Below are 27,805 nucleotides of genomic sequence, written 5' to 3' on the forward strand. Positions count from 1 at the left end.
GCCATTAAGAACTATGTGCAATTTAAAATTGAAACCACCAGTTTAAAAAGCGAATGGATCACATATCAAAAAAGAAGAACAATCTCATGAGAAAACAAGTATATAAAATCCCCAAGAAAAGGCAGTCTTGATTCTACCAGCTTCTAGTTCCAATCACTCTGAAGCCCTGAAATAAACCTTGTTTTTAACTTTAGTTCATTTGTCCCTTGCCCTGACTAGAACCATAACTGGAACAAAGATCAGGGATATTCAGAGCAGAACTCAAAGTAAATGCAGAACTGACCATGATATTAGAGTAGGGAATGCAATGAGGTTGCAAGGATGGAAAGCTAGCAAAACAGGATATATAATACAGCTATAGGTACTAAAGCAGTCATGTGTGATCCCTTCGAACCCAGAATATATACCTAGAGAGAATAATGCTTTGGAGCACTGAATAGCCAAACGTAGTTTTTTCAGCCTTAAATAAAGAATAGCAAAAAGCAATGAGCAAGAGAGTATGGTGCACCTGTCACTCTCACACATTCTTGAGTATAAAACCATATGGCTTTTCTGTAAAACAACTTGGTAATATGAATTAAGAGACTATAAAGAGCTTTAAGTACTTTGATTCATTAAGTCTATTTCTAGGTCTCTAGGCTAAGAAAACATTGAGACATGCAGACAAACGTTACAACTAGTACTAAAATGATTATTGCAGCATTTTTTAAATACTTTTTAAAATGGGAACCACCTAAACATCCCATTCTAGAAAAATTATGCTTTATCATGTCAAGTATACTGTCCATCTTACTCACAGACCTTTCCTGACAAAACTGCTCCCACCCAGTCCTTCTGAAAGAAGTCCTTCGGAAAGGCAGACCACATGCCCAGCACCCACTGCAGAAAACTTCAAAGGCCAACAATTTCATACCAAAAACACTTGACTCCAAAGACCAAGAATTTCATATAAAAAAAATATATGATAGCCAGCACAGACGTTGAAATTATCCAAGATATTAAAGTGGCTAGTAAAAAATGCTCAAAGAAGTATATAGGTAAATAAAAAAAGGGAGTATATAGGTAAACACTCTCAAATCAGTAATCTAAGATTTCTTCTTAATCAATTAGAAAAGAAGAGCAAAGCAAATCCAAAGCATGCAAAAAGCAGGAAATCATAAAAATCAGAAAGAAATCAATGAAATTGAATGAATAAATAAATTAACTAAAAACAAAAACAACAGAGAATATGAATAAAAATCTGGCTCTTTGAAAAAAATCAATAGAATTTATAAACTTCTTGCAAGACAAAGAGAAAAGACACAAAATACCAACATCAACAATAAAGGAGGGAACATCAGTACTAACCTTGTGGGCAGTAAAAGGATAATAATGAATGAAATACTATAAATAAATATGACCATAAAATGGATTAAAAAGATTAATTCCTCCAAAACAGAAACTACAAAAACACACAGAACATGAATATACTAGAGGCCCAGTGCACGAAATTCGTGCACGGGGGGCAGCAGGGAGGGTGTCCCTCAGCCTGGCCTGCACCCTCTCCAATCTGGGACCCCTCATGGAATAACCAGCAGTTGGACATCCCTCTCACAATTCAGAACTGCTGGCTCCTAACCGCTCACCTGCCTGCCTGATTGCCCCTAACTGCTTCTGCCTACCAGCCTGATTGTCCCTAACTGCTCCCCTGCTGGCTTGATTGCCCCTAACCACCTCTGCCTCGGCCCGTACCTGGTACCCAGGATTCCCTCCTCCAGCTGACCACAGGCACCCAGGATCCGGGCTTCCCTCCCTCTGGTCAGCCATAGGCGCCCAGGCTGGCTGCAGCCTCAGGGGATGGTGGACAGGGGGCTTCGCCTGTGCTGCAGCTGCAAGTGCTGGTGCCCAGGACCGCAGGGTGGGCGGCTTCTTTGTCTCCCAGGCCATACCCAGCCACAGGTGCTGGTGCCCAGGACTGCAGGTTGGGCGGCTTCTCCATCTACCAGGCTGTAGCCAGCTGCAGGTGCTGGCACCTGGACTGCAGGGTGGGCGGCTTCTCTGTCTCCCAGGCCACAGCCAGCCGCAGTTACTGGTGCCCAGGACCACAGGGTGGGTGGCTTCTCTGTCTCCCAGGCCACAGCCAGCCACAGGTGCTGGTGCCCAGGACTGCAGGGTGGGCGGCTTCTCTGTCTCCCAGGCCACAGCCAGCCGAAGGTACTGGTGCCCAGGACCGCAGGGTGGGCGGCTTCTCCATCTCCCGGACTGCAGCCAGCCTCAGGTACTGGGGCCCAGTTTCTCCATCTCCCCCAGGACGTGGGGCGGGTGGACATGGGGTGGGCGGCTTCTCCAGCTGGCTGTAGCCTGGGATCATAGGGCAGGCGGCTTCTTCATCTCCCAGATCGTATCCACCCTCAGGTGCTTGCACCCGGTTTCTTGTCTCCCCCAGGACGTGGGGAGGGCGGCTTCTCCAGCTGGCTGCGGCTTGGGATCACGGGGCAGGCGGCTTCTTCATCTCCCAGGTCGCAGCCAGCCTCAGGAGCTGAGGCCCGGTTTCTCAGTCTCCCCCAGGAGGTGGGGCAGGCGGACCTGAGGTTTCTGCTGCTGGCTGCGGCCTGGGATCACAGGGCAGGCGGTTTCTTCATCTCCCGGGCTGCAGCCAGCCTCAGGCACTGGCACCTGGTTTCTTGTCTCCCCCAGGACGTGGGGTGAACCACTTCTCCAGCTGGCTGAGGCCTGAGATCATGGGGCAGGCAGCTTCTTGGTCTCCGTGCCTGCAGCCAGCCTCAGGTGCTGGGGCCCGGTTTCTCGGTCTCCCCAGGACGTTGGGCAGGCGGACCTGAGGCTTCTGAGGCTGGCTGCAGCCTGGGATCATGGGCCAGGCAGCTTCTTGGTCTCCGTGGCTGCAGCCAGCCTCAGGCGCTGGCGCCTGACTTCTCCGACTCCCAGAGACCGGGAGAGGCTGGGGGGCGGGGCTGCCGCCATGTTTTCAGTTTAATTGCATACTCTGATTGGATGGTGGGCGTGGCTGGTGGGCGTGGCTTGTGAGTGTAGCAGAGTGATGATTTGCATATTACTCTATTATTAGATAGGATTACTTAAATAGTCCTTTAGGTATTAAAGAAATCAAATCTCAATCTCTCTCCCCCTCCCTTTCCATCTTTCCCTCTCCCTTCCTCTCTCTCCAGAATCAATAAAAACATATTTAAATTAAAGAGCAATAACAATATAGTAAGTATACAAACAAGTAACATAGTTTATTATCATTTTCAAGTATTATATACTGTACATAATTGTATGTGTTATACTTTATACAACAGGCAGTGCAGATTTGTTTGCACCAGCATCACCATAAACACATAAGTAATGTGCTGCACTACAAAGGTAGGACACTACAACATCACTAGACAATAGGAATTTTTCAGCTCCATGATAATCTTATGGGGCAACCTTCATATATGCGGTCTGTTGATGACCAAGAAATGTCGTTATGCAGCACATGACAATATTAGTCTCAGGAGGTCAAAGGGGCAGAGGCAATAGTTGAAGAGATATTAGCTGAAAATTTTCCAGATTTGATGAAATACATCAATTCACAGATTAAAAATCTTAAAAGTCCCAAACAGGACTGAAAAAAGAATATGCACACCTAGACATAACACAGTAAAACTCCAGAAAGACAAAGAATAAATCTTAAAAGCAGCTAGATTAAAAAATATATATATATACAACTTTTATTTTATTTATTTATTTTTAATAAATCTTCATTGTTCTGATTATTACAGTTGTTCCTCTTTTTTCCCCCCATATCTCCCCTCCACCCGGATCCCACCCCACCCTGTGCCCTTACCTCACCACCCCCACTGTCCACATCCATAGGTGTACAATTTTTGTCCAGGCTCTTCCCGCACCCCCCACACCCCTTGCCCTCCAAGAATTGTCAGTCCACTCCCTTTCTATGCCCCTGATTCTATTATATTCCCCAGTTTATTCTGTTCATCAGATTTTTTATTCACTTGATTTTTAGATTCACTTGTTGATAGATATGTATTTGCTGTTCATAATTTTTATCTTTACCTTTTTCTTCTTCCTCTTCTTAAAGAATACCCTTCAGCATTTCATATAATACTGGTTTGGCGGTGATGAACTCCTTTAGCTTTTTCTTATCTGTGAAGCTCTTTTTCTGACCTTCAATTCTGAATGATAGCTTTGCTGGGTAGAGTAATCTTGGTTGTAGGCTCTTGCTATTCATCACTTTGAATATTTCTTGCCATTCCCGTCTGGCCTGCATAGTTTCTGTTGAGAAATCAGCTGACAGTCGTATGGGTGCTCCCTTGTAGGTAACTAACTGTTTTTCTCTTGCTGCTTGTAAGATTCTCTCTTTGTCTTTTGCCCTTGGCATTTTAATTATGATGTGTCTTGGTGTGGTCCTCTTTGGATTCCTCTTGTTTGGGGTTCTGTGTGCTTCCTGAACTTGTAAGTCTATTTCTTTCACCAGGTGGGGGAAGTTTTCTGTCATTATTTCTTCAAACAGGTTTTCAGTATCTTGCTCTCTCTCTTCTGGCACCCCAAAAATTCGGATATTGGTACGCTTAAAGCCATCCCGGAGGCTCCTTATGCTATCCTCACACTTTTAGATTCTTCTTTCTTTCCGCCTCTCTGGTTGGGTATTTTTTGCTTCTTCGTATTTCAAATCTTTGACTTGATTCTTGCAGTCCTCTAGTCTGCTGTTGGATCTCTGTATATTATTCTTTATTTCAGTTAGTGTATGCTTAATTTCTAGTTGGTCCTTTTCATATCCTCGGGGGACTCACTAAATTTATCGGCAGTTTCTAGAAAATTCTTGAAAAACCTTATAACCGTGGTTTTGAACTCAGTCATTTGATTTCCTCCATTTGAACCCAGTCATTTGATTTCCTCCATTTGTGTCATTTGTGACCTGTTTCTCTGTCTCCACATTTTGGCTGCTTCCCTGTGTTGATAGAGTGGCTTTGTGTGCTAGGGTCCTATAGGGCCCAGTGGCTCAGCCTCCCCAGTTACCTGAGGTGGACACTCTTGGTCACCCCTTTGTGGCCTGTGTGCACAGTCTTGTTGTAGTTAAGCCTTCATTATTGTTGGTATCCCTGGGAGGAATTGACCTCCAGGCCAATTGGCTGTAAGGATCAGTTGTGTCTACGATGGGAGAACTTCTGTGCTGGAGACACCCTTATGAGACAAGACTTACTTCAGTAAGTCTGCCCCCTGAGTGTGTTCCTTATGGATCTGAGGAGTTGTAATTTGGATGGTCCCACTCTGACCACTGGGTACACTGGCTCTTGGATCTCCAAGAAGGTGCTAATTTAGCCTCTGCCTGAGGCCACCCAGCAGGAGCTAGAGAGAGATCCGCAGATTCTTCTTCTTTGTTTGGGGTTTGGAGGTGCCCAGATGAGGCCCAGCTGTGAAGCAATGCAAGCTGCTATGGGGGTCTTGGGCCTTCTTTTGGAAATTCTGGGGCTCTCTGACCCAGCTGCTGTTTGTTAGGTAATTTTAGATTGCAAAGGGCTAGGCCATTCATATGCAAAAGCCTCTGCGCACAGCTGGGGTGGGGTAGTAAATTGGGTGGGGCGGGGGTCTCAGGGAATCAACAGAGCGGAGCAAACAGCTATGGCTGACCCTCAGCCCTGCCCTAAGAGGCCCCCAGGTCTCAATGTTCCGTGGTAATTGCTGCAAGCACCTCTGAGAAAAAGCTGCCCTCGTGTTCCGGCCCGATGCCAGACAGTCCAGTTTCCCCTGTATGAGTCTGGGTCCCCAGAGTCTCGCCCAGAACTGGTGTTCAGAGCAGTGGGGAGCTTGTGTCTCCCTTCTCGATTGAAAAAGACAACTTCGTTCTCAGTTGCCAGCCCTTTCTGCGCGCACGCCTCCGTAACTCCGCACTTTACTTCTGCACCTCCTCTGAGTCTCAGTCTGCTTTTCTCTTCCCTTCTAGTTGTAGAATTTCCACTCAGCCAGCCTTCCTGTGGTTCTGGATGATGTCCGTTTTGTCTTTTAGTTGTAGTTTGAAATGGTTGTGCGAGGTAGCAAGTTCAGGTGTTTACCTATGCCGCCATCTTGGTTTCTCCCCAAAAATACAACTTTTAAAGAACAGGCTGGCAACTGACTTCTCAACAGAAACAGTAAAGGCCAGAAGACAGATATCAAGGTGCTGAAAAGAAAATACTGCCATCCTCGACTTTATAAAGACGTCTTTCAAATATGAAACAAAATAAAGACATTTTCAGACAAACAAAAGGTGACATTACAACGTCAACACATCCACACCAAAAGAAATTCTAAAGTTTCTCCAGGAAGAAAATGATCCCAAATTGAGTGTGAGAGATGTAGGAAGGGATGAAAATAAATAGTACATATGTAAGTAAATCTAAATAACCATTGTTTTTGTAAAATAATGATGTCTTATAGAGTTTATGAATATAAACAACTTATCACAGGAGGATAGATTATAAGCAGGAAGAGGGTAAAAAACATTGCAAAGGGGAGAAACCAAGATGGCGGCATAGGTAAACACCTGAACTGCTGCCTTGCACAATTTCAAAATTACAACTAAAAGACAAAACGGACATCATCCAGAACCACATGAAGGCTGGCTGAGTGGAAATTCTACAACTAAAAGGAAAGAGAAAAGCACATTGAGACTCAGAGGAGCTGCTGAAGGCAGAGGTACGGAAGCGCACGCACGGAAAGAGCTGGCAACTGAGGACACGGCTGGCTTTTTCAAGCAGGAGGGAGACAGAAGCTCCCGACTGCTCTGAACTCCAATTCTGAACGAGACTCGGGGACCCAGACTCATACAGGGAGAAACTCGACTGTCTGGCAGCGGGTGGAACTCTAGGGCGGCTTTCTCTCAGAGGTGCTTGCAGTGATTACCGTGGGACAGTGAGACCCAGGGGCCTCTTAGGGCAAGGCTGATGGGAAGCCATTGCTGTTTGCTCTGCCCTGAGACTCCGCCCCATCCAAGATGAGTACAGAGGCTTTTGCATATGAATGGCCTGGTCCTTTGAATTCTAAACTTACCTAACAAACTGCAGCTGAGTCAGTGAGACCCAGAACATCCAAAAGAAGGCCCAAGTCCCTGCAGCAGCTTGCACTGTTTCACAGCTGGGCCTCATCTGGGCACCTCCAAAACCCAAACAAAGAAGAGGAATCTGCAGATCTCTCCATAGCTCCTGCTGGGTGGCCTAGAGGACTGAAAGAATCAAGTCAAAGATTTGAAATACAAAAAAGCAAAAACACCCAACCAGAAAACAAAAAGAAAAAAGAATCCAAAAATATGAAGATAGTGTAAGGAGCCTCTGAGACAACTTCAAGCGTACCAACATCCGAATTATGGGGGTGCCAGAAGAAGAGAGAGAGCAAGATACTGAAAACCCATTTGAAGAAATAATGACCGAAAACTTCCCCCACCTGGTGAAAGAAATAAACTTACAAGTCCAGGAGGCGCAGAGAACCCCAAACAAAAGGAACCCAAAGAGGACCACACCAAGACACATCATAATCAAAATGCCAAGAGCAAAAGACAAAGAGAGAATCTTAAAAGCAGCAAGAGAAAAACAGTTAGTTACCTATAAGGGAGTACCCACACGACTGTCAGCTGATTTCTCAACATAAGCTATGCAGGCCAGACGGGAGTGGCAAGAAATATTCAAAGTGATGAATAGCAAGAACCTACAACCAAGATTACTCTACCCAGCAAAGCTATCATTCAGAATTGAAGGTCAGAAAAAGAGCTTCACAGATAAGAAAAAGCTAAAGGAGTTCATCACCACCAAACCAGTATTATATGAAATGCTGAAGGGTATTCTTTAAGAAGAGGAAGAAGAAAAAGGTAAAGATAAAAATTATGAACAGCAAATACATATCTATCAACAAGTGAATCTAAAAATCAAGTGAATAAAAAATCTGATGAACAGAATAAACTGGTGAATATAATAGAATCAGGGGCATAGAAAGGGAGTGGACTGACAATTCTCGAAGGGCAAGGGGTGTGGGGGTGCAGGAAGAGCATGGATAAAAATTGTACACCTATAGATGTGGACAGTGGGGGTAGGGAGGTAAGGGCACAGGGCAGGTTGGGATCCAGGTGGAGGGGAGCTATGGGGGGCCAAAAGAGGAAGTATTGTAATAATCTGAACAATAAAGATTAAAAAAAAAAATTGCAAAGGGTTCTCATATTGTCTGCAAGAATATAAAGCCTCATCAGACTTTAGTAAATCACATGGTAATTGCAGAATGCATGTTGTAATTTCTAGGGTAGAAACACACCTCTAATTATTTATGAGTTAGTGATTTAAAAAATATCTGTGTGGTATGAAGATACAGAAGTAAATCCTAAGAATATAAAACTAACATACATAAATGCACATATAGAAAAAAACTGGAATGAGCTAAGCATTTATCCAGTAAGTTATGAGGGAAACAGTAAAATTAATCCAAATAATATAGAAAGAAGAAAATAATAAATTCAGAATAAAAGTTAATAAAGTAGAAAATAAATGCATAATATTGAGAGCAGTCAGAAGTAGGTTATTTTAAAAGATTTATAAAGTTAATAAACTTCTATTGAAGAAAATAAGAGGCACAAATAACCAAGAGCAGTAATGAGAAAAGAAGCAACACAACAGATGCTACATATCTTAAAAAAATAATAAGAGGTTGCTGTGAACAATTTTAAACTAATAAATTTGGAAATCTCTGCAAAAGAATAAATTCTTAGAAAACTAATGACCCAAAATTCATTATGGAAAAAAGTATAGATAAACATTCTCAAATTGGTAATATAAGCCTCCTCCTTAAGCCCTCGGTCTAATTTACCAAAATGTTAAGAGGCGTTATCACTGTTATTGTACCATAACAGTAATTTTTATCTTTCTTCTACATTTTCCAAGTGATCTACAAGAGCATATGTTACTTTTTAAATTTTAAAGGGACAAAAAGGATTGGGAGAGGGTAAAAAAACAGATTGGGAGCCTTATGTTCTAGTTTTAATTCTGCCACAGGTCTAGCTATGTGACTTTGATTAAACCCTTTAATGCCTAAATATAAAATTCCTTTAGTAGATGTAATTTGTAAAACATTTCATTTCATATACCAATTTAACATAAAGGTAGAAATTAATCTTACCACTTAAAAAAACAACAACACACAAATTGTCTTGTTTCTATATACCGCTACATTCAAATGGCACTATTAAATACTGCCAGAAAGAAGGGCTCCAGTTCAACTATCCTATAACCAAAATCATTACTTTGATAGATGACCCCCAATTTCACTGGTTTATAGCTTTTAACAACACACACCATGTCCTCTTGTACAACAGTGCACATTTAATTGCTGGTTTGCCTAACACAATGCCTAGGCACTCAAATATTTTTTAATAAAGGATAACCAGGAAGTTATGCTAATCAAAATTCTATTGGGAAATGGAAACTTTCCTTTCCACTCTCTATATATCAACATTGTTTGAATTGTGAGTTTTTTAGAATGCAGATATTAATAACTTTTAATTGATTTTTTTTTTGAGAGAGGAGGGGTGAGAAACATCAATTCTTATATGCACCCTGACCAAAGATCGAACCCACAACCTTGGTATATGGGGACAATGCTCTAACCCCGTGGTCGGCAAACTGCGGCTCGCGAGCCACATGCAGCTCTTTGGCCCCTTGAGTGTGGCTCTTCCACAAAATACCACGGCCTGGGCGAGTCTATTTTGAAGAAGTGGCGTTAGAAGTTTAAATTTAAAAAATTTGGATCTCAAAAGAAATTTCAATCGTTATACTGTTGATATTTGGCTCTGTTGACTAATGAGGTTGCCGACCACTGCTCTAACCAACTGAGCTACCCAGCCAGGGCTTACATTAATATTTTTTTTAAAAAGAGTGCTTTAGGGTCTTTGTTCTTAAAAGCAAAATTGAGCACTTGATTATATCTATATAAAAATTTTTCCAGCATAAAATTATTCTAGCCATGTTTGAATCTTCCATTTGTATATTATTAAAATTACTTTCCCAAGAGAATCTTGCTTCTATCCAAGAATACTCCTTTGGCTGACTTTAGTTTACTGCCAAATGGTAAAGTCACCTCAATCATATCTTTGTCAGGCTCAATTTTCATTTCCAGGCCAAACTCAGTTGATTGTTAAAACATGTAATTCTTAAAATACAGAATCACTACACTCTGGGTATTAGGTTAATCTCCAATTTTTTATGCATTAAAGCCTTTCCAAATCATAATTGAGGAAAATTTGATAACTGCTATACCATATAGCCTAGGTGTGTAGTAGCCTATACCATCTAGGTTTGTGTAAGTATAATATATGATGTTCACACAATGACAAAATCATAAATGACACATTTCTCAGAATGTCCCTGTCATTAAGTGGTATGTGACTGTATTTTAACAGAATCATTCTGGCTACTATGTTGAGAATAAACTGAAGGAGGATAAAACCACCATCATCGTAGAGATGATGGTGTTTTGGACCAGAGTGGTAGCAGTAAAAGCCCTAGCTGGCTGGCTCAGTGGATAGATCGCCAGCCTACGAACTGAAAGGTCCCAAGTTTGATCCCAGTCAAGAGCACAGGCCTGGTTGCAGGCTCAGTCCCCAGCAGGGGGCATACAGGAAGCAGCTGATCAATGATTCTCTCTCATCTTTGATGTTTCTCTCTCTCTCCCTCTCCCTTATATCTCTGAAATCAATTTTTAAAAATAAAATAAAATAACAGAGTGGTAGCAGTACAAATGGTAAGAACTGGTCAGATTCTGGATTATTTTGCAGGTAGAGCCAACATAATTTGCCAACATTAGGTACTAGAGGCCCAGTGCATGAAATTCGTCCACTGGGCGGGGGTGTCCCTCAGCCTGGCCTGTGCCCTCTCGCATGCGGGACCCCTCGCTCCTTACCACCTGCCTGCTCACTGCTCCTTACCACTCGGCTCACTGCTCCGTAGCACTGCTGTGGAGGCGCGAGAAGCTCCCACCACCGCCACTGCACTCGCCAGCCGTAAGCCCGGCTTCTGCCTGATCTGTGCTCCCTCTATGGGAGCGCACTGACCACCAGGGGGCAGCTCTTGTATTGAGCGTCTGCCCCCTGGTGGTCAGTGCGCATCATAGTGACCAGATGTTCCACCAGTCATTCCACCGTTCATTAGATTTGCATATTAGGGTTTTATTATATAGGATAAGGTGTAAATTTAAAAATAGTGAAAAATTCCAAGGGAACTGAAAAAAAATGAAGTAGCCATTTACTGGTTTAGGAAAGGCTGGAGGAGGACAATGTTATGAGAATGGGGACTCTGAGGTAGTATTAGACATTCAAGAGAGAAATGTCAAAGAAACAGCTAGATATAGAAATGTGGAATCAGGCTGAGAAGGAGCAATTAAGGTAAGTAGAGGAAAACCAGGAGAGCTACGTGAAGAAAGTATCCCAAAAAGGAGAAATTATAGTGCAATGTCCTTGAGTAATGAGGGAAAAGAGACTAGGGTATACCAGGGTTTCTCACAACTTAGGCAGTATTTACATTTGGGGATGAATAATTCTTCATTGGTGGGGGAGCACTGTCTTATGCATTATATGACATTTACCAGGATTTCTGGCCTTTTGCCACTAGATGCCAGTCCTCCCTGCCAACTCCGTCAAAATAAATGTCTCCAGAAATTGTCAAGTGTCCCCTTGGAGGCAAAATCACTGATGTATAAATGGAGGAACTGGACTTTGCTAGAGACACAATCCATCCACATAAAAGGAATGATGGAAGATGCTATGGGTTGAGTATATAATAATTTGAATTATCTCCTTAGTAGATCCTTCTAAGTACAATACAGTCAAGGCCAGACACATGAGGAAGTTGCCAGCATCTCACAAAACCAAAGTCATTGTGATACTGTTTTAATGACCTGGTTATTAATTAACTAAAAAGGAACAGAGGGGAGGCTAAATATGATATGCACGCCCAGTAAAGTCTAAATGACCTAGAAAGGGTGCTTGCTTATCAGTCATACTTGGGAACAGGGCATTGACCAGAGTAGGTGTGTGGACTTGGCCACTGCAAGCCTAGGAAGATTTGATATTTAATCTCCTAAACCAGGGCTGGGGAACCTTTTTTCTGCCAAGGACCATTTGGATGTTCATAACATCTTTCGCAAGCCATACAAAATTAACAACTAAAAAAGTAGCCTGCTATATTTGGTCAAACATTTCATTAACTCACCTCTAATGCCTTGGCAGGGCCAGACGAAATGAGGGCTGGATGTTCCCCATCCCTGTCCTAAACAAGGGGGATTCCCTCTCTTGCTTATGCTCTTGTTGCCCCTGCCTGATTCCTGGCTTGTGGGGCTCTCATGCTCTGCATTCACCCACATGGTCACAGCCACGTGGACCCCACACACAATGAATTAATAGACTAAAATTAGCCCGATGCTGTTCCGGACTCAACTCCACCATGGACTGGAAACTTTGGACACTGGCTTTGTTTCTAGCTCTGCTGGATCTCAGCTGCACCTTTTCCAGGACTAGTTTACGGGAAATGGGACTTTGCAAACCGAGGAATATAAATAACTTCACGCAAATAAAGCTTTCTACCACATCTCATCTTCCCGTTGGGGCCTCCAGAAATTCTTATTCCAGCAGTGCCCCAAGAACCCCACTGCCACTAGCAATGGAGAAATTCCACCCGCACAATTCTCCAAGAACAATTACTCCTAGGAAAATGTTAACATTTTACCATATAAGCTAAGTGTATCTTTGAACTGAATCTAAGCCAAAACTTTCATGTTTTTCGGGTACATGCCAAGCATGTCAAACATGCAGTCCGCCGGCCGCAAGTTTGACATGCTTGAAGCCCCTTTGCATAATGCCCATATGGTCTCAGGTTTCCTGGGTTTCTCCTAAAAATCAGAATGAAAACATGGCAATTGGTTTCACATGTATACATCAAGTCCCAGGGTTACATGAACTATATCTAAAAGAAAAAAAAGTACAGTTCATACCACCTATGTAAGTTGCACGTGCTCCCTCAATAATAGGTCCTATCCTGTTACATCATGAATTAGGGTTACAGAGCAAAAATATAATGCAAAACGATTCCACATACTCAAAAAGAGTATTCTATTAAAATATTTGGCTTCCAAACTAATTTTAAAAAATAACCCACAGGATTAGAAAAGCCTTACTAAATCTTTATTAGATATTCTCTATTATTATTACTTTTGAAATAGTGCTTTCCTTTCTATCATAGAAGAAAATTAAATTGGTCAGGCATGACTTCTTTTCCACTGTGCCACTGTAGCTGTAACCCAACATCCTGTGTCCTTTTTGATGATTAAACTAGAGGCCCGGTGCACAAATTTGTGCACAGGTGGGGTCCGGCTGGCCAAGGGTAGGGGACACGGGAGGTTGGCCAGCCAGCCCTGCCCCCAATCGGAGTTGGGGACCGATTGGGGGTGGGGCCAGCCTGGGGGAGGGGCCACAGGAGGTTGGCCAGCTGGCCGCACTCCTGATCGGGCCAGTTGGCCAGCCGCAGTGTGCGTCATAGTGACCAGTCGTACCAGTTGTTCCAGTCATTTCAGTTGTTCTGGTCGCTTGGCTTTTATATATATAGATACTGAGACTGATTTGTTCTAAGAATTTCCCAAGATCCAAGTGAAGATACTGATTATAATTTCTTAAGTCATCTTTCAAATATCACAAATCCTAAGAACAGAAAGTAAAGGAGTGACCATATGTAGGGGCTGGAGAACCTGAACACCATTACATTGGCCCCATCTCCCATTCCATACTGCATGTGACAGTTCCAGGCAACTACCAGTAACCAAATACTAAAGATACAACCATCCTATCTAATAAAGAGGGAATATGCTAATTGACCATCACACCCTCACAATGCTGGTGGCGCCCACAGCCAATAAGGAGGGAATATGCTAATTGACTGCCATTCCCTCAAAGATGGCGGCGCCCACAGCCACAAGATGGCAGCACCCAGTCCCTTCAGCCCCCCAGCTACCCAGGGCTGGCCCAAGGTGCAGGCAAGCCTCGGATGGAGGCTGCCCAGCCACCCAGGGCTAGCCCGAGGGACAACCAAACAACTGAACAAGCAGGCTGCGTGGGGCAACCAGGCTGGCAGGGGGGTTAGTGAGGGACAACCAAATGACTGAACAAGCAGGCTGCATGGGGCAACCAGGCCAGTAGGGGGGTTAGGGAGGGACGACCAAACAACTGAACAGCAGGCTGTGAAGGGCAACCAGGACGGGGGGGCGTGAGGGGCAAACAGGCTGGCAGGGGGGGCTGTTGGGGGCGACCAGGCCAGCAGGGGGTCAGTTGGGGGCGACCAGGTCGGCGGGGGGGGGGGGGGTTAAGTTAGGGGCAATCAGGTCGGCAGAGGGGGGTAGTTGGGGGCAACCAGGCCAGTTAGAGGTGACCAGGTTGGCAGAGGGGGGTAGTTGGGGGCAACCAGGCTGGCAGGGGGGGCAGTTAGGGGTGACCAGTCTGGCAGGGGGGGGCAGTTGGGGGTGACCAGGCCGGCAGGGAGTGGGCAGTTGGGAGCAACCTGGCCGGCAGCGGAAGGCAGTTAGGGGTGACCAGGCTGGCGGGGGAGGGGGCTGTTAGGGGCAATCAGGCTGGCATGCAGAGGCAGTGAGGGGCAATCAGGCCGGCGGCGGGGGCAGTGAGGGGTGACCAGGCTGGCGGGGGAGGGGGCTGTTAGGGGCAATCAGGCTGGCATGCAGAGGCAGTGAGGGGCAATCAGGCCAGCAGCGGGGGCAGTGAGGGGCGACCAGGCAGGCAGGCAGGTGAGCGATTAGGAGCCAGCGGTCCAGTATTGTGAGAGGGATGTTCGACTGACGGTCTAGACATCCCCCAAGGGGTCCTGGATTGGAGAGGGTGTAGGCTGTGCTGAGGGGACCCCCCTCCTGCACGAATTTCATGCACTGGGCCTCTAGTAAATCATAAACAAGAGCCTCCTTTTCTACTGTGAGCCCAAAGAGCCACTACTTCATAAACGCTCTGTATGGCTTCTTTCCTGAGCCAAAAAGGAAGTCACACTCCCTGACTGTAAAGTCTAACCAACAGTCTTGTACATACAAGTGAAGAGAAATATACAACATGCCAGACTTCACCACAAGCACTTTATGTTTCTGGTTCATTTTCTCCCTTGCCCCTTGGAAATCTTTAAACAAGCCGATACAATGCTCATTTGAGGTCTGAATACTTAAGGAGAACCTAATCTAAGAACCTCATTTTACAGATGAAAAAACCTAGAAGAGGTTAAGTGATTTAGCCAAGGTAGTACTCGGTCTCTGGACTATATTTTTCAGGACTATACCAGAGTTTCTGGGTAGCTGCTGGAAGTCTTGTCACTAAAAGTAGGAAGGATAATTAACAATCTACATGAGGACATAAGAAAAGAACTTATATAACCTCATATACAGGGCAGGGCAAAAGTGGGTTTACAGTTGTTTGTATGGAAATTAATAAATAATAATATAAGAATAAATTTTGTTTTGCATACTCACAACTGTAAACCTACTTTTGTCACCCTGTACACCTACAGGCTGACAAAACACATGCCCACAAACTAAAAAATATCTATTTAAATAAACAAGCAGCTACTCTCCAAGAAAAAAATGGGCCAATTTCTCTTGGAAAACAAGCCCATTATAAATTCTTGACTTCTGTCTTCCCCTTTACTTTCAGCATAGGCTGTCAATAGGTATAAGAGTTGTTAGACCTATTAATAACCAGCTAATACAGAAACATATTTCTGTCCAACTCCCCAATTCCCCTGGCCAAAAGTGATCTATTATTCCTCCTGAAACCCCACCAGAACTTAAGTGCCTCACAATACCACTCAGCTGGCCTGCTGTGGCTAAGTATATGTCTTAACTCTCCAAGTAGATTACCAGGTTCCTGCACTTAATAAATTCCCTGAAATCAGGACTAAGTTTTTTTTTATTCCTTTTTTCCCCCTAATCTTCACAGAGCCTCACACACACTTTGTGTTCAACAAACATTTACTAAATGTATAAACAGCCTTATCATTTTCCAAGTTTGGTGTTGCTATAATTCTAGGACTGGAATGTTATGATGCTATGATAAAATATATCTAAATACCAGAAAAACAGATCATATAACATTATCTTCTAACTTTTAAATTCATGTTTCTTCATTCATTACTAACCTGGTGACTTTGAGAAAGAGGAAAAAAAACAACACAGTGCCAACAACTAAAGTCAAGAAATATCAAGATATGTTTTCCTAAAAAGATATGGGTAATGTTTGGGAATCATATTTTTCAACATTCTAAGGGTGTCTGCTCTTTTAATAAAGAGTTCAGGTTGTTTTTTAAAAATCACTTTTGTGAAGGAATTCATCCTATCACACTGTTATACCCAATAAGTTATCCTCATCACACCATTCCTTGGCTTTTGTTGTTCTTGCCATCCAGAAAGGCCTAAAACCACTATCTTTTCAAATGTCAATCTTCTGTGAAATCTTATCTTCCCAGCTATAAGCAATCTCTTCTTACATTATAATTATGTACATCCTTTTTTATCTCTGCCATTATATTACAAACTCCCTAAGAGTAAAAATGACTTACTAATTTTTGTAAACTTTGATCAATGTGTAGAATTCATATCATATTGAAATAACATCAACTGCCCCTATCCACCTGAAAATACAGTCTGCACCCCTTAAAACCAAATGGTGAATTTTTAAAATTAGATTAATAATAATCATGTACCATCATCATTTTAATTAATATTTTAATGCTTACAAAAAATAACTAAGGACTATTTTTCAGGAAAGTAAAAACATAAATGAGGAAAAAATTTACACTATCCATTGCATTAAGACTTGAAGCATTCACTTATCTATAAGAATGTAGTTGGAAATGTCTGAATGGCAAAATAAAATATAAGAAAGCTCATACATGGTAGAAATGATTTCCTTAGACTGTCTGGGACCTAACTTTTGCAGGATAACTGTATTTCCAAAATTTATATCTACATTGAAAAGAAAAGAATGATCAAAAGGTGATACACACACACACACACACACACACACTGAGTGGTCAGATTATTATGATCTCTGAATGCATAATAATCTGGCCACTCAGTGTATGTGTGTGTGTGTGTGTGTGTGTGTGTACTTTAGAGGCCCAGTGCATGAATTCGTGCATGGGTGGGGTCCAGCCAGCCTGGCCAGGGGGAGGGGATATGGGTGGTTGGCCGGCCTGCCTGCTGGTCGAACTCCTGGTCGAGGGGATAATTTGCATATTAGCCTTTTATTATATAGGATATACACTGAGTGGCCAGATTATTATGCGTTCAGAGATCATAATAATCTGGCCAGTGTGTGTGTGTGTGTGTGTGTGTGTGTGTGTGTGTATTTATACTAGAGGCCAGGTGCACGAATTTGTGCATGGGTGGGGTCCCTCCGGGTGGCCTGCGTGGATCGGGCCGAAACCCATAGTCCAACGCCACCTGCAGTCCTACCTGCCGCTCCCGCTCATCCAGGCCCCACTGCGCCTGCCGCGGGCTCATGCCCAATCAGTCCCAATTGGAAGAGGCTTGTGCTGCTGCAGCAGCAGCACTCACCAGCCGTGAGCCCTGTGTCTGGCACCCTTCTTATGGGAGTGGCCTGTGGGATCAGGCTGAAACTGGCTCTCCAACATCCCCTGAGGGGTCCCAGATTGCGAGAGGGCGCAGGCCAGACCAAGAGGGACCCCCCCCCCCATGCACAAATTCGTGCACTGGTGGGACTCCACCAGAGCAAGATCAGGGCCGAGAAAGGACCACTCACAGGAGAGCTCCAGGGTGTGTCCAGCCCCATCTCGCCCAGTCCCGATGATCGCCGGCCAGGGAGGGACGCGGGAGGTTGGCCAGCAGGGGAGGGACTGCGGGAGGACTCCAGGGCATGTCTGGCCCGTCTCGCTCAGTCCCGATCAGCCAGACCCCAGCAGCAAGCTAACCTACCAGTCAGAGCGTCTGCCCCCTGGTAGTCAGTGCATGTCATAGCGACTGGTTGACCAGTCGACTGTCTGCCCCCTGGTGGTCAGTGCACGTCATAGCGAGCATTGAGCGGCCTTAGCATATCATTAGCATATTACACTTTGATTGGTTGAACAGTCAACCAGTCACCAGACAACCGGACACTTAGCATATTAGGCTTTTATTATATACGAGGATAAGGCTAAGTGTCCGTTCAACCGGTGCTATGACACACACTGACCACCAGGGGCAGACGCTCAATGCAGGAGCTGCCATGATGCGCACTGGCCATTTAAAAATAAACGGTGCCAGGCAACAACACACCAAATGCGACACAGGCCCCGCCACCACCCCAGAGCGACAGCCCACCAAATCACAGCCAATACTGCCAAGACCCCATGGCGCAAAATGTGGACCACAGCCCAGCTCTGGAATAGTTGCTGAGTTCCCACCCATGCACCAGACCTCTATCCTACATAATAAATGGGTAATATGCAAATTGACCCTAATGGCAGAATGACCAGAATGACTGCTAGACCAGTCACTGACCACCTCTTGGTCCCTTTCCCAAGCTGGCAGGCTCTGATCGCCTGATGGCCACCTGAGGTGGGGACGGGGCCAGCAAGCAGGTGGGAACAGACAACCTCTTGGTCCCTTCCCCTGGCCATCAGGCACCGATCACCAGATGGCAAATGGGGGACCCGGGGTGGGTGGCGGCAGGGGGCAGGGCCGGCTGTGGGCAGGTGGGGAAGATGGCCCTGATCACAGGTCAGGCCTAGGGATGGTACCCGCACACGAATTTCGTGCGCTAGGCCTCTAGTACATATATAAAAGGCTAAGTTGACTCGTGCATGCGCGATACATATAAAGCTCTTGCTGGCGCCAATTGCACGCATGTGTTTCGATCTGTCATTGTCGATCGTGAATTTGGTTGACACTTCTATTATAGAGAAAGGGTGAATAGCAGTATTATAATATTTCTTCTAATTAATTTCCTTTCAATGTGCACTAATCCATACACCAGGACACTAGTACAATTATATTTATAAAATCACAATTGTTGTAAAAAACTGCTAACTGCCAAAACACAAGTGAAACATCATAGCTCACATGTTAGCACTAAAAGTATACACAACACTAAGACTGTCCATTACAAATTATACAACTATATCACCATAGCACAGATTGAGCATAGTGACATAACCGAGCAGTCATTCACAGTCCAATCACACCACCCACCACCCACCACCCACTACCCACCAGGCACAATGCAATATATATAACACTGTTTTTCAATTACAATGCTATGAATACTTCAAAATCCGTTTAGAACAATTCCTTTACAAAAACTTTCCATTTATAGACTCCTAAATAAATGACCTAAAAAAAAATAGATCTACCCTATATTGAAAAGGTCTCCAAGTTATCATTGGCTAAGAACCACTGGCTAGCTACAAGACAGTCTTTCCTTCTACAATGGCCTTACACACACATACACCCCTTCAGAGCAAGAACTCCCATAGGAAAGAAACACAACCAAAAAAATGCCCACCAGATGAGAAGTCACAAGACTTCCATTCCAGTCCTGGCTGGTCCCCTTTTTAGTCATCTGACCAGAACTGAAGTTTTGCCATCTGATTGCTAAAGAAATTAAATGGCATGTTCTATGTAAAGGAGGTTTACTTCCCAAAAAAATGTATTTTTACAATACTAATATAGGCATTCAAATAATTGTTAGTTAATTCTAGAGTACTTAAAAACAGCTTGTTCTCGTTTCTGGTAAGCAACTCTCTTGAGTCCAAAAGGTCATTTCTAGTTCAAGGCAAAGTTACAACTGGATCAGTGTACTCAAAACTAATAGCCCTAGCCGGTTTGGTTCAGTGGATAGAGTCGGCCTGTGGACCAACGAGTTCCGAGTTCAATTCCAGTCAAGGGCACATGCCCAGGTTTCCAGCTCAATCCCCAGTAGGGGGCATGCAGGAGGCAGCAAATCAATGATTCTCTCTCATCAATGATGTTCCTATTTCTCTCTCCCTCTCCCTTCCTCTCTGAAATCAATAAAAATATATTTTTAAGAAAACTAAGATATTAAAATGAGGGTGGGGTTGCAATGCCAAAGGGCCATATAATCACAGGCAGGCATCCTAAACCAGGTAATTTTTGAGTCTTATTTGGGGGGGGGGGGGGGGGAGTCAGGATTCTCTTGTTGCAACACAAAAATGTAGACTAAAATAAGATAGTATGCCTAGAGCAGTAGGGCCAAGATGAGAAGTATATATAATCAAATATAAAGTCAAAGATGGCAGAAGAATATCTGACAAGTTTAAATTTCATAACACGGCTATTAGAAACAACTACATATTCTTGAGCCCAGAATGATATAGTGAAATGGTATTGGAAGAAAATTATCCCAGCAGCTATGTGAAGGATGAACTGAAGTGATCAAATAAGTGTCAAGAAAACCAGTTGGAAGCTGTCATATTAAAAAATACAAATAAGGCTCTATAATAAGGTGTCAACTCGGGACATGGAAAGGGGTAAATCTAATAGACACTGCAGAGTCACCGAGGAGAATTGGTGACAGGTTTGAATTGGGGGGGGGGGGGGTGAAAAAGATATGAAAATGATCCCAAGGACCTGGTCATAGGTGGCCTCCAGCATAACCACACCTGCACAGCACTCATAGTTTTTGCAATGACTTTTCCAGACTGCATCTGAATCCGTTTTAGCACTATATACCAGCCCCGCAGTGAGACACCATTCTGCTTTAGAAGAAAACAGGAGAATTACCACCACGATAGTGTGGAAATACCCCATAACCCAGGGTTCCAGATTTGTTACTTCATGGAGGAAGTCTGCTCTTCCAATCCTGAGGAACTTCTGCCCCACCTACACAATTGGGGGAGAGGGAAATTTCTTCTCTGCGCCCCAAATATTCTCTCCACACTTGACAAACATGCTCAATACTATATGGAGCTTTTAGGTCTCATGTACACAAAACACAGATGACACTATTGATAGAGAAAGGTGTAACAATATAAGTCAGGCAAATTATATTTTTAAAGGGTTCATTCTCAACTGGAACAAAGCCAACTTAATTACATTTAAAAATTAAAATGGACCAAAAAAAAGCAATCTTGTAGTTATTTCTAATGTATCACAATGACAGATAAATTCTGTTCCAGAATGCACTGTGCTACATAATGATTCTGCAGTTTTGCTGGAGCTTTTCTTATTTCTGCAGCTTTAAACACATGCTGTTGGGAAGCAGACATCAGATCAAAGTGTTTCCCTTGTCTAAAAAGCATTTTGCTATTTCCAATTTTATCAAGCAGATGGTCGTCAATAACAATGTGTATTTAATCGCGGTCTCTGCCTACAGTTCCTTCTATGGAGGGCCTTGTATAAATTTAATACAAGAAAAAAAAAAGAACTCATGCATGGGAGTCTATAGATAAACGCTCTAGAGCTCGGTTTGAATTTGCTATACTACCAACATCCCATTCGCAAAAAGGACTGATCCATCCACGCTGCGGGAGAAACACACCTATTTCATTTAGATTTCAAAGAGGTTCTAACACGTTATCGTTTATGCACACTTGACTCGCACAAACAAGAAAAGCACTGTCGTAACATTTCACATTGTCTTAGCTTAAAAGAATGAATTTTTTCTGTTTTCTTCTTGGAATTAAGATTCTGCATATCAGGAGACAGAGGGCTGGGTTGGGTTTAAAGCCGCAGGCTCCAACGTCGCCTAGCCGCCCTAACAGGGCGGGCCAGGGGAGCCCAGCGCAGCGGTGTCGCCTCCACGCCCCGAGGCACGACCGCGTCTCTCCGCCTCCACGCCCAGAGCAGGTGCGAAAGGGGGCGCCCTGGGGTGTCAGCCGCTGCAACCCGCTTCCTCACCGCAGACCCGGGGCAGCCCTCGGAGAGGAACCTTCTCGCCTAGACAGCCCCCGGACCATTTGCTGAGGGCGGACGGGGGGTGGATTGTTAATCCTCTCCCTGGTGGGTAATTTCCTACACCCGCCGCAGGACGGACAGCCCCACGCCCCCGCCCCCCTTCATTGGGCCGCAGGGAGGAGAGCGGGTGGGGCCCACCAACATCTCACAGCCCCCCCCCCCCCGGGGAAGCGTGGGGCCCGGGACGGGGGTGGGGGGGCTCGGCCCCGGGTCCGGCCCCGGTCTCTCCCCCGCCCACCCACACCGCCCGCCACCCGGGCTCCCGGGCGCCGCTCACCGTGAAAGGGACATCCCGGACGCTGCCCACGGAGTAGCAGTTGTCTCCAGGGTTGACAGCACCGGTGAGGACCTGATGCAGATGCATGTCCGGAGCCGGGCTGGCCGGGGAATGCACGAGAGGCTTGACCAGCCCGCGCCCGGCCCTCCCCCGGCCGCGAGAGCGCCGCCCCGCCGCCTCCCTCGGGACCCGCCGCAGAGCGGCTCCGGCTTATCGCCTCACACTCCGTTCGCCTCCCCCCGCCTCGTCCCTGCCATGGGAGCTCCTCAACCGCCGATGCCGCCCGGGTCGCAGCTCGGCGGCGGAAATGCCCGGATGCTCCCACCGCCCGCTGCACCGGCGCACAAATGCGGGAGGGCGAGGGTGCGCGTGAGGCGGGGAGCGTTCCGGGGACGTGCGAGCCGGAGCGAGCAGGCAGGGACGCTCCGCCCGAGGGAGCTCGCTGGGCGCGACGGTCAAGTGGGAGGGTAAACCCCTCCTCCCGCCGCTGGGCTCTGAGCTCAGCCCTTCTGCCCAGCCCCGCGTTTGCGCGTGCGCGCGCAGTGGTTTCCAGGGCAATTGCGCCCGCCGTGCGGATCCTCGAGCCGGATTGCGCGCGCAGACGTGCGGGAGTTCCCTGGGAGCCTCCGGGCTGCGGCCGCCGGCGGGGGCGGGGGCGGGGGCGGGACCCGGGCCGGGCGGAGGCCGCTGGGGGCCACACGCTGTCTGACCCGGGAAACACCGCCGAGTGTTTGGCCGTATTTAACCCACTGCCAAGTACGCTGTGTGATGGTCAGTGAAGTTGACCTCAGGAGGACAATCCGTCACCGGGAAATTCCACCTCGGGAGATCTTAGATCCCTAAGAGCTTTTTCCAAGTACAGTGCATATATTTTATTTTATATAAACAATAAAGGCATCTTCAAACTCGAGATGCCGTACAAATTATTTTGCTCCCACCTTTTGTCACGGTTGTTGTAGACAGAGAAAGGGCCACTAGAGACTGGTGATTCCTCTAGAATAGACTCCTTTTTTTTTTTTTTTTTCATGCATGATGTCATGGATTCGCATAATCACCTGATTTTTCCAGGCTGTCTGCTAAACTTTGAGTGGTTGATAAGGGGGTCAGATCCCCGCTCCAGGTCAATTCATCACAATTTTTTTTATCCTACACTGTGTAGGAGTCATTGGGGCCAAAGAAATAGAAGAGATACCAAGGCACAACTATCTATAAAACAGACAGAACGCCAAGTGTCATGAGTGAGACACGAAGTCTTTGTATCCCAGAAAAGGAGGAATATTTTTGGCAGAGGAACAAAGATCAGATTGATGTTTGAGGTAGGGAAAGGAAATGGTAGTTGAGGAGATAAAGGTATTCAGTAGGTAGCTTGAGGCCTGCCTGAAGGTGGAGAGTCTTGAATGCTCCACGAAGAAGCTTGGGTTTCATCCTGCATGGGGATGGGGGAGGGAGGTGTCCTTCAAATGTTTATACAGTCAAAACTGTTTTAGGAAGATGACTTTGCAAGCATAATTAGGAGGGTGGGGAAGATTAGAGGCAAATGCCTGGGAGGAATTGGTCATTTTTCAGTGGAAAGGAGAAGGAGTGAAAGATAATTCTGATGACCTAGGGCATTTTCCTTTTCACTTAGTGACATAACTGTTCCTCCAATGTAGAAACCATAGAGCCACTTTGGGCTCCTTTCTCACTCTTGCCTATATTTAAGGATCCCTTTTCGAAGTCTCTAATTCTTGCCTCTCGTTATCCCCACTGCCATTTACCTTCATTTCAGACCTAATCATTTCTCATTTAATTACCATAACAGCCTCCTAACTAGTTTACCTTCCATCTCTTGCTCTCCAATCCACCCACCACATTGCAGCCAGAGAAACCTTTTAAAGGAAAAATTCCTCTGCTTAAAATCCCCCTTCCCTGCAGGCTAAAATCTGAACTCCTTCGGGTGTCTGACCAACCTGTTCATTCCGGTTTCTCCCTAATCTTGTCATCTGAAGCTGTTCCTTCACAACCACTATGCTCCAGCCCCACTGAGTTATTTGCTGTTTCCAGAGCATGCTGCATTCTCTTATGCTTCCTCATCCTGATTCATGTTCTTTGCTCTGTCTGGAATGCCCTTCCTCCTCTTCTGGACCTGACAAACCAGAGTTTAGTTTAAAAGTCACCTATTTAGTAAAGCCTTTTTATCCACCCCCAAACACCTTGAGGCTTCCTCCTATTGAAACACCATATCACATAGCAATGTAAGTATTGTTTTGTTTCTGGTTCTTCTTCTAGATATTAGATATTTTAGATATTTCAAGCCAGGATCAGTATCTTACTTTCCCCATTTCCCCAGTGCCTGAATCATAGTACAGCACTGTACTTTGTTTGCTGACATACAAGATTTGAATGTGAGCAAGAGCACCCAATTTTGCAAGAAAAAATTTATGGAGTAAAAAGTACCTTTCAAGGCCCCGGCCAGGTAGAGCATTGTCCTGACACGCCAAGGTTTCAGGTTTGATCCCTGTTCAGGGCACCTACAAGAATCAGCCAATGAATACATAAATACGCAGAACAACAAATTGAATCAATGCCCCCCACCTTTCTCAAACAAATAAATAAATAAATTTTTAAAGTATCTTTCATTATACCTGTATATGTACTGTGAAGATGTTTAAATAATTTTATAGTGGTTTTGTGGAGGGAAGTATTACATGCTCATGTTAATACTAGAGGCCCGATGCACAAAATTTGTGCAAGAGTAGGCCTTCCTTCCCCCAGCTGCCACACTGGCTTCCCTCTGGCACCCAGGACCTGGGCTTCTCTCACAGCCCTGGCTTCATCTAGAACAGTGGTTCTCAACCTTTCTAATGCTGCAACCCTTTAATACAGTTTCTCATGTTGTGGTGACCCCCAACCATAAAATTATTTTCATTGCTACTTCATAACTGTAATTTTGCTACTGCTATGAATCGTAATGTAAATATCTGTGTTTTCCGATGGTCTTAGGCAACCTTGCTAGCGGTTCTCAACCTGTGGGTCGTGACATACTTAAAGGCAAATATTTTACTAAGTTTTTTATACACATTGAATAACAGGGGGGAAATGACAAACTAGTGTTTTAGTGAATAATAGCTGCATAACAAGAAATGAACACTGTTTCAAAGTGTCATAAAGATTTTAATCTCCACTCTCGAAACATAAATATTTCAAAGCTTGAAAACCATTGCTACTACTGAATTCTAGATTAATCTCTTAATTTTCAACCTTCACTACATTAAAAACTAAGTCAAAACCATCATCAAACAAGAAATTGTAGTCAGATCATCAGGAACATTGATTCCACATTATTTTAACCACTTCACAACTGGCTCTCGTTTACAGCATTTCTTGAAGTTTTGACCCATTCACACAGCTATGAAATTGTAAGGCTCTTTCTTCTTTTGGTATCAACTCAAAAAACCTGAAGCCTGCATACACCTGTTCCCTCTTCCGTCATGAATCCTTTAAATGACTTCTTGATCGCTCAACATCTCAAGGTTGCAACTGGCAAGTTAAGTCTCTTGGAATTATAGGCAAGCCTTTAATAGTCTAATCTGATTGACCAAAACTCATTTCAGACTAATATGGCAAGTTTCCTTAGTAGCCTACCCAACTAGGTTGCTGGGCCACATTTTAACTGTCCACAATTTTATTTCTAACTCGTTCATCAAACCTAACCTTTTCCATGGGCCTAAAAATAAAGGGAAGATTCTTTCTTTTGATCTGGAAATGGCTTTTTTTACTAGAAAAAAATATGTTTAGTATTATTAACAAAACATGCCAGTACAACTCTAAGGTATTATTTCTCATGTCCACAGGTTTTAATAGTAGCACATGTTGTACCTTTGGGGTTGGGTTTAATGGAATATTGCATGTCAGAGGGACTTAGTTTCCCAGCAATAATCATATAACCATATACACGAGTTATCTATTACCGTGTAACCCAAAACTTAGTGGCTATAATCAACAATAAATATTTATTATTTCACAGTTTTTGTACATCAAGTATTTAGTAGTAGCTTAGCTAAGAGGTTCTAGTTCAGAGTCTCTCTTGATGTTGTGGTCAAAATGTCAGCTAGATAATAAATAAAAACAAAATACCACATATTGTATTATTTGATTTATTATTTTTTCATTTATTATTTTTTTAAATATATTTTTATTGTTTTCAGAGAGGAGAGGAGAGGGAGAAATAGAAACATCAATGATAAGAGAGAATATGATTGGCTGCCTCCTGCACACGCCCCACTGGGGATAGAGCCTGCAACCCTGACATGGACCATAACCGGGAATCAAACTGTGACTTCCTGGTTCATAGGTCCATACTCAACCACTGAGCCACGCTGGCCAGGCTGTATTATTTCATTTAGATTAACTTTTCTGAAAATCGAATCTATTGATACAGAAAACAGATTAGTGGTTGCCTGGAGCTGGTGGTAGAATGGGAAGTAACTGCTAATGGGCATGAGGTTTCTTTGGACACAATGGAAATATTCTAAAATTAGATTGTGGTCATGGCTGTACCACTCTCTAAATTTACTAGAAATCATTGAATTGTACTTAGTGAATTTTATGGTAAATAAACTATAACCTCATTAAAGCTATCTAAAAAAGAAGTGTCAGCCAGGACTATAGTCATCTGAAGGCTTGACTAAAACTAAAAGAATTTCCAAGATGGCAAGTTGATCCTGGTGTTTGGCTGAGGGCCTCAGCTCCTCCCTCTATGGTCCTCTCCGTCGTGCTCCACGAGTGTCCTCAAGGCATAACAGCTGGCTTCCCTGAGAGTGGGTGATCCAAGAGAGAGACCAAAGTGGAAGCTGCAATGTCTTTTATAACCCAGCCTCAGAAGTCTCACACCATCACTTCCACCATATTTTATTGGATACACAGACCAGCCATAATTTAGCATGGGAGAATATTTCCCAAAAGAGTGAATACCAGGAAATGAGAAGCACTAGGGGCCACCTTGGACTAGCACACCACAGAACCCAAGGATTGTATCTTCAAGTGTCAGGGGGCATCTTTTGAGTCATTCTTATTCTTACCTACAGAAGTACCTGGAATTTCTACTCATAAATCTAGAGTGCCACAATCTTTGATATATCTGTTGTTATCAGTTCTTTTTTTTTTATTATTGATTTTTTTTTTTTACAGAGAGGAAGAGAGAGGGATAGAGAGTCAGAAACATCGATGAGAGAGAGACATCGATCAGCCGCCTCCTGCACAACCCCCACCAGGGATGTGCCCGCAACCAACGTACGTGCCCTTGACCGGAATCGAACCTGGGACCTTTCAGTCCGCAGGCCGACGCTCTATCCACTGAGCCAAACCGGCCTCGGCTGTTGTTATCAGTTCTTTATCAGTAAACTCTCTATATGTTTTGAATACTGTATTGAATTTCCTAAGTGAGAAATGTGTTTGTTTGAGGGGTCTAATGCCATGTTTTTCAATATTTCCTCTAGTTTTCTTACAGATATCTAACAATTTTTCTTCAGCAGACAGCAGTGAAAGTCCTGATTCCCTATTACCAGTTCATTTTGCAGTCTATTACACTAA

The 27,805-nt window shown here is 44.4% G+C and overlaps 1 protein-coding gene across 2 annotated transcripts in view; it reads right to left on the reverse strand.

The window, feature by feature from the left end:
- The window catches only part of DMXL2 (Dmx like 2), a 168,333-nt gene extending 145,652 nt beyond the window's left edge, over positions 1–22,681 (reverse strand). For both annotated transcript variants that reach the window (XM_079767911.1, XM_079767912.1), the window contains exon 1: positions 22,235–22,681. In XM_079767911.1, the coding sequence (XP_079624037.1) occupies positions 22,235–22,321 (87 nt within the window). In that variant the 5' untranslated portion in view covers positions 22,322–22,681. The remainder of the gene's footprint in view (positions 1–22,234) is intronic.
- Positions 22,682–27,805: the final 5,124 nt, after the last annotated feature.

This window comes from Cnephaeus nilssonii, assembly GCF_951640355.1.
Source record: "Cnephaeus nilssonii genome assembly, chromosome: 4".
Classification (NCBI taxonomy): Eukaryota; Metazoa; Chordata; class Mammalia; order Chiroptera; family Vespertilionidae; genus Cnephaeus; species Cnephaeus nilssonii.